Here is a 13,948-nt window from a genome sequence, read left to right on the forward strand (position 1 = left end):
TAATGTCAGTCAAAATACCACATTTACTACAGTTAATGCAATTCCTGTGAAAGCATAATCAATTTTTGTGGCACGTTTCCACTAAATATTCTGCAGTACAACAGTTTTCAACATTGCTAATAATCAGAAATATTTAATGAGCAGCAAATCAGCATATTAGAATGATTTCTGAAGAATCATGTGACACTGAAGACTGGAGTTATGATGCTGAAAATGCAGCTTTGAGCACAGGAATAAATTCTAATTTACAGTATATGCACATAGAAAACAGCTATTTTAAATTACAGTAATATTTCACTGTTTTTGATCAAATAAATGCCGCCTTGGTGAGCAGAAGAGACTTGAATCTGAATATATGCATGTGTTATAGTGTATAAAAGTGCAAGACAGAGTTTATTTCTTTGATGTTTCCGAGTTTATTTCCGAATCAGTGGTTATTTTACATGTATAAAACCTTTGAATAAGTACAAAAAGAAATCAGTTTAGCTGCTTTAGCACAGAACAGTCCTTTCTACTCATTTTGCTCACAACACGCAGAGGAAGAGACTGATACAAAAGCACTCATCTCTTTCAAAAACATCCGCTTCAGATGAACTGGATATTTATCTAAAGCTCCAGCAGACACCCGAATATTTCATCAGAAATGCACATTTTTGTATCTGATGGAGGAGGTCATGTTTGTAGTTTATCTGGAGTATGTGTAAATATTTAATGGGAGATGGACTGCAGAGAGCTTGAGATTTCTGCACTGATTTATATGTGTGTTTATTATCTGAGCTGAATAACAGTTGCTAGGGATCTGACATCGATAAAGTCCAGATAAAATATCATGTAGGGTCCATCAACATTTATAAAACATCGTCTCGTATGAGCTCATTTTCTCATTTTACAACAACACGTCTTTATTTTCTACTACATCTTTTTCTTCCACTTACAGAAAGGAATCAAATATACACGACATAGCTGTAATAATCTTTGGTTTAATTTGTATAATCATGCATATATTCTCTCCTTCACTTTGCAGAGTTTCTGATGGATTCCCAGCCGACTTCAGCGTAGACTTTGTTCATCTGCCAGTACAGGACGCCCAGGAGTTTAGACCACGCGCTCTGCACCGATGCTGGACTGAAGCATTGTGGGAAAGCTTCCACCAGCACCTCCAGAATCACTCCAGCCAGAATCTGCAGTAAGACATTAATACTTTCATTCGGAAAGGACGCATTGAATTGATCAAATGTGACAGTAAAGACATTTATAGTGTTACAAAAGATTTCTATTTCAAATAAATGCTGTTCTTTTGAACTTTCTAATCATCTGTGGATCCTGAAAAATATAATGCATTATTGTTTCCACAAAAACATGAAGCAGCACAACTGTTTTAAACATTGATACTAATCAGAAATATTTCTTGAGCGGCAAATCAGCATATTAGAATGATTTCTGAAGGATCATGTGACACAATATATTTTACAATAAATTCACATAGAAAACAGTTATTTTAAACTGTGATAGTATTTCACAATGTTGCTGTTTTTACTGTATTTTGATCAATTAAATGCAGCCTTTGTAAGCAGAAGAGACTTCTTTCAAAAACGTCCTTTATATGTTGTATCATGCTGTTTATTCCTCATACTCACTTTGAAGTAAACTGGGTCCACCTTGTGTCTTAGCGCGTGTGATTTGCCCATCTGCTTGAAGATGGTATTGAGTTTGTCTCCGTCGCGCAGGTTTTCCACCAGTGTGTTGAGGGCGGTCATGACCCGCAGCGCGTGTTTCTTCAGCTGGATGCTTTGCTTCATTTCCTCAGGATCCTGCATATCACGGAACTGATCAAAGTACTGCTTCGCCGATGGGAAGTTTGAGAAAAACCTGGAGAAACACACATTTAGTTACTCTCAAAAACACATTTAGTCCCCCCCCCATAAGATTTCAAAGAATAGTTTAATAGAAATATACTCATCCCCAGGCCATCCAAAATCTGTTTCTTCATCAGATTTAGAAAAATGTAGCATTACATCACTTGCTCAGCAATGGATCCTCTGCAGTGGATGGGTGCCGTCAGAATGAGAGTCCAAACAGCTGATAAAAACATCACAATAATCCACGCCACTCCAGTCCATAAATTAACATCTTGTGAAGTGAAAAGCTGCATGTTTGTAAAAAAAAAAAAATAATAATACATTGTTTTGAGTTCAAACTGCTGCTTCTAACTCTACAATCCATAAGAACACTTCCTCTAGTGAAAAAGATTTGGCTTGTAAACGCTGCTTGATCTGTGCAGATTTCTCTCCTGATTCAGACAAGACTAAGACTTGTTCACTGGAGGAGGAAATATTATGGATAAATTACTCATATTTTTGCCAGAAGCAATGGTTTGATGTAAAAACATCTTTATGATTTCTTCTTACAAACATGCAGCTTTTCTCTTCACAAAACGTTAATTGATGGATTGTGGATTACTTGTGGATTATTGTGATGTTTTTATCAGCTATTTGGACTCTCATTCTGACGGCACCCATTCACTGCAGAGACGTCATGCTACATTTCTCCAAATCTGATGAAGAAGCAAACTCACATACTCCTGGATGACCTGAAGGTGAGAACATTTTCAGCAAATTTTCATTTTATTTGTGAACCATTCCTTTAAATCCCTACGACTTTCTTTGTTCTTTGAAACTTAAAAGGTGATATTTTGAGACATGGGCTCCAATATTACTTGGTTCCCAATATCTGTAAAAATATTATCTTTATGTTCCACAGAAAAAAAGAAAGACATACAGGTTTGGAATGCCATGAAGTTAACATGTTAATATGTTTCACTGAATTAAACATATCTTGTTGAACTGTTTAAATGAAATATAATTAATTTTGTGATGTTAAATTGATTTTACAGACATGCACAAGTGAGCCGCACACAGAAGCCTTTTGATTGGACTGGAACAGAAGATCCTTGTCATCACATGATAAAGTTACCAATCTTCATCCATTTTTGATTGTTTATAATAATAAATATGTGTAGTAGGTAGTAGAGAATTAGGTTCCAGACTGAGACTTCCTGTTTTAAAGGAAATACATTATAGCAGGGCAATTTCATGAGGATCCTACAGATAAACATGTGAAATTGAGCTGTGCCGTGTGCGAGAAAGTGTATCTCAGGCCAGCTGGACAGATAAGCATTCCTGAGATAATACTAATCTAATATTTAACCAGCATTGCTGAAATTCTCCTTCACTCACAACAAATATTGCTATAAAACTCACTCAACTTAGTGATAAAAATGACCTAGAAGCAGTTAAGGGGATGTTGTGGCATGGGTGCCGTCGTTCCAGTGTTACTGTAATGACCTCTGCTCTGAACGCTACTGTATGTGTTTGCTCAGATGTAACGTTCGGATGACTTAATAACTTATTTTTCTGCTTGTAAATCCTGCAATCCCAAGCTTAAAAAAAAGCTCCACCACATGTGCTTGTTTGATGGTGTTTTTTTGGCACATCTCCTCCTTTTAAACACACATAGTGCTGTGTCATCTTGTCTGTGCATCCCTTCAGTCTCCTTTAAAGCATTTTAATGTTTCATAATGTACATTATCTGACGCTTGCGGCATATTGTTACATGTCGGGTTTTCTGTTTTCCCCTGTGACTGTTCCGTGTCGGGTTTTCTGTTTTCCCCTTTGACCTAGTTCAGTTTGATTAGTCATTGTGTTCACCTGTCCTCCCCAATTATCTGCCCCTTTATAAGTTCCTGTGTTGGTTAGTCTGACCGTCGGTTATTGTTGCTTTCATTGATGTGTGTGCACTCCCCTGTTTGTATCTGCTCCTGGAATCCTGATTAAAGGAAAAACTATTGTATATCCTCGTCGTGCGCTCCTTGTTCCGCACAGCATCGTAACAGAATAACCGACCGAAACAGTAAGATTGTGGTGTGTTTTTTCCCCGTTTTGTTTCCCGTTTTTTGTCAAGTTTTTTTTTTTTTATGGATCCCGCTGTCCTCGTCATCCTGCTGGAGCAGGGGGACCGCTCTCTCGAGGACCACACCGAGGATTTTTTGTTCCTGGCCAACTTGACACACTTCCCGGACTACTGCCTCTGCACCTTCTACAAGGCTGGACTTAATATCACCACACGTAGGCAGTTGTCCGGGGACGGTCCTCGAGAGAGCCTCGCCGCCTTTATCGAGTGGGTGCTGGTGTCTTGCAAATCGCATCTCACCGTGGACCTCGCAGAGAATGACACCAGCCCCACTCGGGACCCAGCGCCCAGTCCACTACCACCCCGCAGCGCGGAGCTGCCCGAGCCCACCGCAGACGGAGAGCCAGAGCCTGCCGCGGTCGTTGAGCCATCGCCATCAGGAGCGACAGAGCTGCCGATCGTCCCGGAGCCCGAGCCCCAAACGTCTGACCAGGTGCGAGAGCCGGCAGTGCATCCGACGGTGGAGAAAGTTGTGGAGATCGCGGGGGCTATGGAGCGCCCCGCCCACGGCGCCACCGCTGAGGGTGAGCATGAACTGGACCTGGGTAACCTCATTGACTTTCACACTGACACAATCATCCTTAAGCCAGCTCCTATGTTAGATTTCTGGGAAGTTATCCCACCCAACCTCCCTCTCCCACCGCCTCTCATTGACCTGGTCCCTACTCCAACACCCTCATCGCCTGAGTTCGTCAGCCCCTCTGCTCACCCTCAGCTCACCATCTGTGGCGTGGGTTCGCCGCGGGTCTGCCGACCTCCAGCTCTGTTGGCGTTGAGTCTGGAGGATCCCTCGTCTCCGCCCTCAGCCTCCGAGACCCAGACTCCGCCTCAGTCCGGCGACCCTGCGGCTCCACCATGCCTTCAAGCTCCCTCGGCTCCACCGGATCCCGTCTACCCACCAGCTCCACCGGGCTCCCTCGTCCTTCCGGCTCCGCATTGGTCAGTCGTCCCCCTACCTGCACCTCAGGACTACTCTCCTTGGGCTGCGCCCCGTCCCTTCGTCCCTCCGGCTCCGTTGGGCTCCTCCTTCCCTCCTGCTCCACCTATGTCCTCTGTCGCTCCGGCTCCGCCGCGGCCATCCGGATCTCCGCCTGCGCCGAGGTCGCCGAAGACATCTGCTCCGCCTTGGACCTCCGGATCTTCGGCGTCACCCTGGCTCTTTGGCTCTCTGTCTCCACCTCGGGCTCCACCACCACCTGCTCCGCCGCCGTTGGTCGGCCCCATGGAGTCGGCGGTCACTCCTCCACCATGGCTCCTCCCTCCGTCGGCTCCCCCGTGGGCCACCATCTGGACTGTGGCCTGGGTGTTCATCTGGCCCCTCCTGTTCCTGGCTCCCCCTTGGCTCCTCCCACCCTCCACTCCCCCATGGACTTATTGTTTGGATTCTATGTTTTTTTTTTTTTTTTCTGCCACCCTCCTGTTCCACATCCTCCTCCAGAGCCCCCACCCTCCCTCCTCAGTTGTTATGTTACGGCGTGAGGTCACGCCTTGCCGGGAGGGGGCGAAATGTTACATGTCGGGTTTTCTGTTTTCCCCTGTGACTGTTCCGTGTCGGGTTTTCTGTTTTCCCCTTTGACCTAGTTCAGTTTGATTAGTCATTGTGTTCACCTGTCCTCCCCAATTATCTGCCCCTTTATAAGTTCCTGTGTTTGTTAGTCTGACCGTCGGTTATTGTTGCTTTCATTGATGTGTGTGCACTCCCCTGTTTGTATCTGCTCCTGGAATCCTGATTAAAGGAAAAACTATTGTATATCCTCGTCGTGCGCTCCTTGTTCCGCACAGCATCGTAACAATTTCACACGTATGAAATCCCTGTTACTAATATAAGATCATCCTTGAAGGTTTTTGGGTTTGAATCATGCTGCTGGGTGAAAGGTTAAATAGAGGTTTGCTGGGAAGAGAATAGACATGTTAATCCTAGTTAGGGGTGTTACCGCAATAATGCAGCAGAACAAGAGTGGACTAGTTTACTCTATTGAAAAATACCATTCCCGAAAGAACTAAATGTTCTCATGAGAGAATCTGTTCCAGCTGCATAACAAAAGGGTGCTTAATTGTTTTAAGCACAGATTATTGACGTTTATTATGTGTGCAATTTACTAGCAATGTCTGAATATTTCAATGTTTGCAATGTTTCTACACCAAATTGATTTTCAGTGCAAACTGACCTCATGCCTTTAATTGATTAATTTATTTTTTAAATTCAGTTTTAGCTTTAGTCATTTTTAATACTTCAACTTTATTTCAGCCAAAGCAACATTTATCATTTTCATATTTACTTACCTGCAACAGGTGACATTTTCTACTAAGACGAATAAGTCTTACTACAGAATAATAACCACTCAGTGGTTAAATCATTAATATTATTTGTCTGTGTCTTGCTTATAAATTCATGCTGACATGCTGAATAAACTGAAAACAAACATGTTGTTTAGCACAAAATCAGATAAAATGAAACAGGGCATTCAACTAGAAAACATGCAGGTGGGTGAATCATAAAAAGTGAGTGTTTCATGCCTAAATGGAATCAGATGTTTTGAAAAATTATATTATTATTATTATTATAATTATTAAATGAAAGTTTTTGAAGACAAACGACAAAGAGGAATCGTAAAATTGGTTTTGATTTCATGTTGCTATTAAATTTCATTTGATTTTTTGCCTTGAAATACTGTTTTATCTATTTGACTGAAGCATTTTTTGTGGTTTTACAGTCGTGCCTCAAGCATCCAGCGCCAGAGTGGCTGTGATGTTGATTCTACGAGCCCCATCAACTGTTTCGCCTCTTACGGCCCACTGAACTGAACCGTGAGTCAATCCGAAACAGGAAGATCTGTCCCATTAAACAGAGACAGGAGATAAAGAGAGACTGTGTTTCTCTCTCATCTTAATGTAGGCCATAACTCATGTTTAAGTACATGTGCTCTTAACCTCTGACTGCAGATTCTTGTGTCAGCAGCTGGAGGACGAAGAAAGGCAGTTAACATCCCCTGGAAACGTGAAAACAATCATGGGAATAATAAACAGATCACGTAGATGAGCAGTTAAGAAGACACTTGGAGTCCATATACGTGTGATAAGACACTCACTTGTTGCCCAGCTCACCTTCAAAGAGCTAGTCATTACGGTCTTAGCGTGTTATTTTACTACTTGTATTATTTGTTAATATTCTGAATAATATTTTATCTTTATCCTTTCAGTTTAGCTTGTCTGTTTTTAGTACTTCAACTTCCGTTTAAGGTAGTCAAGGCAACATTAAATTATATGGAAAAGTGATAAAACAAAAATGATCAGTTTTTTTGAATTGACACTACAACACTGTTATAGTTCTCATCTGTTGGTGTGGACACTAATACAATTATTGGTATGGTTCTCATCCATTTGTGTGCACACCAATATAGTCTCCTGGTGTGGATGCTAATATGTGAGCTTGGAGCACAAAACCAGTCTTAAGTCGCTGGGGTATATTTATATCAATAGCCAAAAATCGACATCCACAAGTGCAAATAGCCCGCTTTGTTGGCAGAGGCTATTTACACTAACTCCGCCCACTCCGCCAATTCAGCATCAATTTCAGTGGCGTAGATGGTAAGGCGTGTGCTTTTTAACGAGTTCGAACCCACCGAGATATAAAGCCTCCTCCTGTGAACGTCCACTTAAAAGCACATCCCCTCTGAGAAATAAATCTAATTTCACGAGCTGAAAGTTTAATTACGAATCTTTATTGCAACCCTTCAGGTGTGATCTTCAGATAGATGTGAGCTGTTATCTTTAGAGAGAAATTACTGCTAACATCCATCACAGTCCTCAAGCGCTGTTAGACGTGCACAGGTCAGGAATGAAGAAATATGAGCTCACGTGAGGCTTTCATGTGGAAAAAAACATGCTGTGTCAATGATTTGCTCACATTCACCAGATTCCTGAACATCAGAAGAACGGCAGGACATCCTCTTTAACAATAATAGGATATCAAATATTACAAGCAAAAAAGCACTGAATCATAATTGCATTTATTTGCATAGATCTACTGATGTCATATGTTTAAACTACAGTTAATAGGTTTTATATAATATACTGAATCAGTTTAATCAAATGCACATTCTTTCATTTAATGTAATGTAATGTTTTAATCGTTTATTTCTCCCAGCTGTATTATGTACAATCTTGAACTCTTTATAATCATTTATAATCATTGTGCTAGTAGATCTAGAAGAGAGATAGTGAAGTAAAAAGAATTAGTCTGTGATTTCTGTGAACTGATTTCAAAACGAATCACAAACTATCATGACTCAAGAGCTTTAGTTTCAGATATCTGGACTAAATTCTCTTTGATTGGCTGATTTTATCAGCATGTTCATTCACTGAACTCTCTGCATTTGATCATGATATAGCCATAGCCATATCAACCTGCAGCCCACTGAAGCTAAGCAGGGTTGAGCCTGGTCAGTACCTGGATGGGAGACCTCCGGTGAAAACTAGGTTGCTTTTGGAAGAGGTGTTAGTGAGGCCAGCAGGGGGTGCTCACCCTGCAGTCTGTGTGGGTCCTAACGCCCCGGTATAGTGACGGGGACACTATACTGTCAAAAAAAAAAAGCACTGTCTTTCGGCTGAGACGTTAAACTGAGGTCCTGACTCTCTGTGGTCATTAAAAATCCCATGGCACTTCTCGTAAAGAGTAGGGGTGTAACCCCGGTGTGCTGGCCAAACTGCCTCCACTGGCCCTCGGCTATCATGGCCTCCTAATAATCCCCATCCACTTGATTGGCTCTATCACTCTCTCCTCTCCACCTGTAGCTGGTGTGTGGTGAGCGCACTGGCGCCGTTGTGCTGTGGCTGCCGTCGCATCATCCAAGTGGATGCTGCACACTGGTGGTGGTTGAGGAGAGACCCCCCGCATGATTGTAAAGTGCTTTGGGTGTACAGCAATACACAATAAGGCGCTATATAAATGCATCATTCATTCATTCATTCATTCATGACTTACTGATTAAATGACTCAAGTGAGTCTATTAATGTCCTAGTATTTGTTGGTACTGAGAACCTTTTATGCGGTATTAATAATATCAGATTTATTTGTAATGCCTTTTTCCATTTTATTAGCTTTTTAATACTTCAATTCAGCTTTATTTATCAATTTTGGTAATTGAAGTACTTCAGCTTATTTCAGACGCAACATTTTCCATCGAATATTATTTATTAAGGGGGGGGTTATTAAGTTAATTGAAATAAGTTGTAGTTATCAATAACAACACTGGTATGTCCTGATTTAGATTTAAACACAGATGTATCTAGGTATCTAAAGCAGGACATAGCAGTGCAAATGTGGTGAAGTTTTTGCAGCACAGAAGATCAGGAGTGTGAAAGAAGCGTGAGAAGTTTCTGCACTAAAGCTGTCATCTCTGAAACCATAAAGAGCAGCTGGAGATCCCAACATGTGTTCAAGGTCAGTATGTTACACCTCAACTCCCACAATCCTCCTGCACCCAATTTAACTTCTCTTTCCGTACAATGGATATCAATCTTTACCAGTGGGATTAGTCACTAGAGCATCGGTCCTCCTCGATCCACCTGTATGTTTTTATCACATAGACTGATGATGATCCCCTCAGTATGAAAATAATAGAGACAGATGGAAATTCTCCACCATGACAGAAATGAGTATTTCTTTAATTGGATCTCCAGACCAGAAACACCAGTGCAATTGCAAGTACTATATATCATGCTACTGAATGACTGTCATTACGTATGGCATATGTATGTGATATGTCATATACATATATATATATACACACAAACACCGTATATACACACACACACACACCGTACAAACATGAATACACCTTGATACAAAACACTGTTATGGTAAATGTACAAACCAAAATAGTATTACAATAGTACCAAAAAAAAAGACAAAACATGGTCCTACAATAGTGCATTTTCAAAACCTCTCGTATTATCAATTATTAATGACAAAACCATCATGATAAACGGTCAAAAACACTGTTTTACCATGGTACGTTCATTGTACTATCATTGTGCATATTGCAAACTGGAAACCATGATATTATCATCGTACAAAAATAAATAAATAAATATTAACATTTTAACATTTTAATAAATAAATAAATTAAAAATTGCCTATTATAAATGTCAAAACATCATGGTATTATGGTGGTAAATGTTCAAAAACACCATGGCACATGTCAAAAACTATGGCATAACTATGGTAAATGTCCAAACAACCAAACATTATCATGGTACCTGTTAAAAAACAACAACACGGTACTACCATTGTATATGTCCAAAAACTACATGTCCAAAATACCATGTAATTACTCTGCTCCATGCCTGGGTATAACATAAGTATAAAACTATGGTGTATGTGCAAACAAGTTTCTGTGAATGATTGATGTGTGTAAATAAGATGGACAGGCGTACCTGATGAGCACAGCGACTCCAGCGTTCTCTCGGTTCTCGTAGACGGGTCTCCACGTCTCCTGGATCACACACACATCGTCCTCGGTCAGAGTCTCAGGACTCTGTGTGAGCTCCACACCTCTGTCTCCCTCCATCCAGACGCTCGCTGAGAAACACTTGAGCTGTGTGTGTGTGCTCCTGCTGGGGTCTTTATTTTTGTCTCCTCAAGAGTCTGATGAAGAGTTACTGCAGAATGAAGAAGATCCTCCCACCCGCTGCCCTTTATTTCTCTCTCTCTCTCACTCACTCGCTCACACAGTCTCCTCTTAACTCACAATCACACCTTCTCCCTTCGGTTTACTTGTTTTTTTTCTCACACTCTTGTATCCGTCTGCTGCCCACCCACAGGAAAGAAAACAAACGAGATCTCTATAATGTCTCATTTGTTTCTCCTAGACAGCAAGGAGATTAAATGAAGAGCAAACTTGTTTTAATCTTCAGAAAACAAGACTTCATTCTTCTGTTGAGCACAACATGATGTTTTGAAGGTTTATGAGGTTTTCAATGAAAGGCAATGGGGTTCAGCATTGTTTGGGCATTAATGTTCTTAAAATCATCTTTCGTGTTCCACAGAAAAAGAAAAAAAAAATCCTACATGCTTGGAATGAAATGAAAGCAAGTAAATGATTTTTGGTTGAACAGTTTCTTAATGGAGTTTGTCTTCTCTCTGAGGGTTTTGTAAGTGTCCACTGAAAATATATATGAAAATACATTGAATTCAGTTGACAATATGAACTCTCATCAAATGATCCGAGCTGCACCACAGTCTTTTTATGCCTCTTTAATCTTAATGGATAGCGAATGAAACACATTGAAGAACTCCAGGTAAATCTTTATTCTTTATCTTGAACAATCACACACCTTACATCAACACGGTTGCGACTGCGTCTGTTGCTCATTAAGGCCAAAGTATACTTCAGCTGTACAGAGGGAGAAACTCAGTTATGAGTTCAACTGGACAGAAAGATTGGTTTACTGGCCAGACAGATATGGATAGATAAATACATAGAACAATAAACAGAGAGATTTAGTCAGACTGAGCTCATTTCTGGAGAACGTCACACAGATAGAGAGTGTTCAGGGACAGATTGTTCAGGGGTCAGTGTGTTTTGTGGGGTCATGGGGTCAGTTTGACACCTGTCTGCAGTGTGAGCTGTGATCTGAGCAATTATCACCCTTGTCTATTTGCGTCATTTCTGTAGTTCTCATGCATTGCTTTGAAAGTGTTTTTGAAGTGTCTTCTGCTCACCAAAGCATCCATTTGATCAAAAATACAGTAAAATAATAAAATTGTGAAATATTACTTCATAAAAACTAAAAAATAAAAACTGCCTTCTATGTAAATATATTGTAAAATGTGATTTATTCCTGTGATCAAAGCTCAATTTTACTGACTTTATTGTCATTGTAACAGAGTTCCGTTGAAATTCTCAGTGGCACAATCCAGTCTGCAGCATATAATTAAAATCAATAATCAAATATAATCAAATAACAAATGTATTAGTATAAAAATAAAGAATTCTGAAAGTCTGATCACAAAATTCACGGACAGCATTAAGAGAAGCTACTGCTCTCGGATAAAATCTATTTCTCAGTCTGTTTGTATGTGATTGTATTGTCCGATATCATCTCCCAGAATGAAGAAGATCAAACAGAGGATATCCAGGGTGAGTAACATCCCTGATAATACTCCTTGCTTTCCTCTATAGCCTGATGGTGTAGACGGCATCATTGCTCCAGTCTTCAGTGACACATGATCTAAATCATTCTAATATGCTGGCTTGCTGCTCAAGAAAAAAATATGATTATTATCAATGTTGAAAACAGTTGTGTTACTTCATATTTTTGTGGAAACCCTGAATTTCTTTCAGGATTCTTTGAATAGAGAAAGTTCAAAGAACAGCATTTGTTTGAAATAGACATCATTTATCATAAATGTATTTATTTTGATCAATTTCATGTATCTTACAGTTGTAAGGTCTTTATCTCAATCTGAACTGCTTTAATAACACAAAGTGAAATATTGCATATGCTGTTTATGCCAAATGGTGGATTATATGGGTGTATAAGGTCAGGAGTCTAAATGAAAGGCAGATTTGTGTCTGTTGAAGACACATCCCAACCCTGAGGCCTGTGAGCCATCATTATAGATTTGTTATAGTATTTATCATAATCCTTCTTTTCATACGCAACTTCTGAAGAGCAATTGCACTGTCAGGCATTATTATATTAACACATCTGTTGTGCATTACAATTTTAGAACCAACTGAAAGATGTTTAGCTTTTATTGAGTTTATTGAGAAAAACATTAGGTCTGCTCATTTTGAGTGGATTCAGTGCCTTGGCCAGTCAATGTAACCTGACAATGTGTCATTGATCCTTTCATTTACTGTGTTTCTGCTGCCCTCTAATGGAAGCTGGATGCAAGAAAGCCACGCAGAAACAACACAAATAATATAATCTAGACACGAATATATAAATGCTAAATATATACATTCATACATAAAGAGAAGATAGTGTATGGATTAAGTATACATGATGTGAATATGATTTAACAACACATTATTTCAATGCATCTTCACAAAGCATCAGAATGTTTATGTTTATAATATTTTGATATCTTCATACGTTATAATCGTAATTAGCAGACTAGATAATATAGTTGCATTTTTGTAAACACGCAGCTGAGTTATGCATTATATAATGCTGTGTATGCAGGTAAACACAAAAGAAACACATTTGTTTATATTATCCATAAATCGCACATGTGCTATATACAAACCACTGAATCCTGTATGTTTTTGGATAAGGTTGGTGGTCGTACTTAAAGCAGTTGCATATTCTTTAATCTATTTGGTGACGTGTAAAAGTGACATTTTTTCTTCAGCTAAATACGGTAGTCACTCCTCTATTGAGTGTTTAATAATATTCTGTACATCAGGGTTGTGCTCCATTTAAATGCCTTTTAAATTCTAATTCAGTTCTTGAATTTGAATTGAATTTAAAAAAGTGGGCAAAGACTTCATTTTCCAGAACGCATTAGCTGTACTGAATTTCTTTTGAATTATAATTCAGTAAATTCCACTTCCTGTCACGACCAATTCAAATCCACACTTATGAACTTAAAAGCCAGTTCTTCAATCCTGAATTATACTCAATCCTGCTGTACACCAAGTCCGGTTACATTACATCTGCACTGAACTGAACAATGCATTAATGCAGTGATGGCACTCGCTTTTGAAGACTAACACCTTGTTGGAGATGCTAGTAAATCGCATAAACAGAGGTATCTTGCCTCATTCACAGATTCTCACCCCAGTCTGTTTGTCTCTCTCTCTGGCAGTTCTCCCATCAGTGGTGTAGCATTAGCTCGTATATTACGGTGGTTGTGTCATTTGCACATTTAAAGATAATGCTATAACTGTGCTTTGCAACACAGTCATGTGGTATAAGCGAGATATTACAAATCGGGTTAGTCCACTCAAAACACTTTCATTTTCAC

The 13,948-nt window shown here is 39.8% G+C and overlaps 1 protein-coding gene across 1 annotated transcript; it reads right to left on the reverse strand.

Annotated features, from left to right (window-relative positions):
- Window positions 1-403: 403 nt before the first annotated feature.
- Window positions 404-10,641, reverse strand: LOC306866239 (cytoglobin-1-like). Its single transcript, XM_079411337.1, has 3 exons — window positions 10,408-10,641; window positions 1,638-1,869; window positions 404-1,181 (listed from the first exon to the last, which is right to left on the reverse strand). Exons 1-3 carry the CDS (start codon window positions 10,539-10,541, stop codon window positions 1,014-1,016), a joined length of 534 nt encoding a protein of 177 aa, XP_079267463.1. The 5' UTR covers window positions 10,542-10,641; the 3' UTR covers window positions 404-1,013.
- Between the last annotated feature and the right edge of the window lie 3,307 nt (window positions 10,642-13,948).

This window comes from Barbus barbus, assembly GCF_936440315.1.
Source record: "Barbus barbus genome assembly, chromosome: 4".
In the NCBI taxonomy this organism is placed as follows: Eukaryota; Metazoa; Chordata; class Actinopteri; order Cypriniformes; family Cyprinidae; genus Barbus; species Barbus barbus.

Excerpts from the sequence above, each read along its gene's own strand:
- LOC306866239 (XM_079411337.1), bottom strand. The coding sequence starts at position 10,541 with ATGGAGGGAGACAGAGGTGTGGAGCTCACACAGAGTCCTGAGACTCTG. Across the intron at positions 1,870-10,407 it reads GGAGTCGCTGTGCTCATCAG|GTTTTTCTCAAACTTCCCAT; the intron begins GTACGCCTGTCC and ends GTGTTTCTCCAG. Across the intron at positions 1,182-1,637 it reads TGGACCCAGTTTACTTCAAA|ATTCTGGCTGGAGTGATTCT; the intron begins GTGAGTATGAGG and ends GTCTTACTGCAG.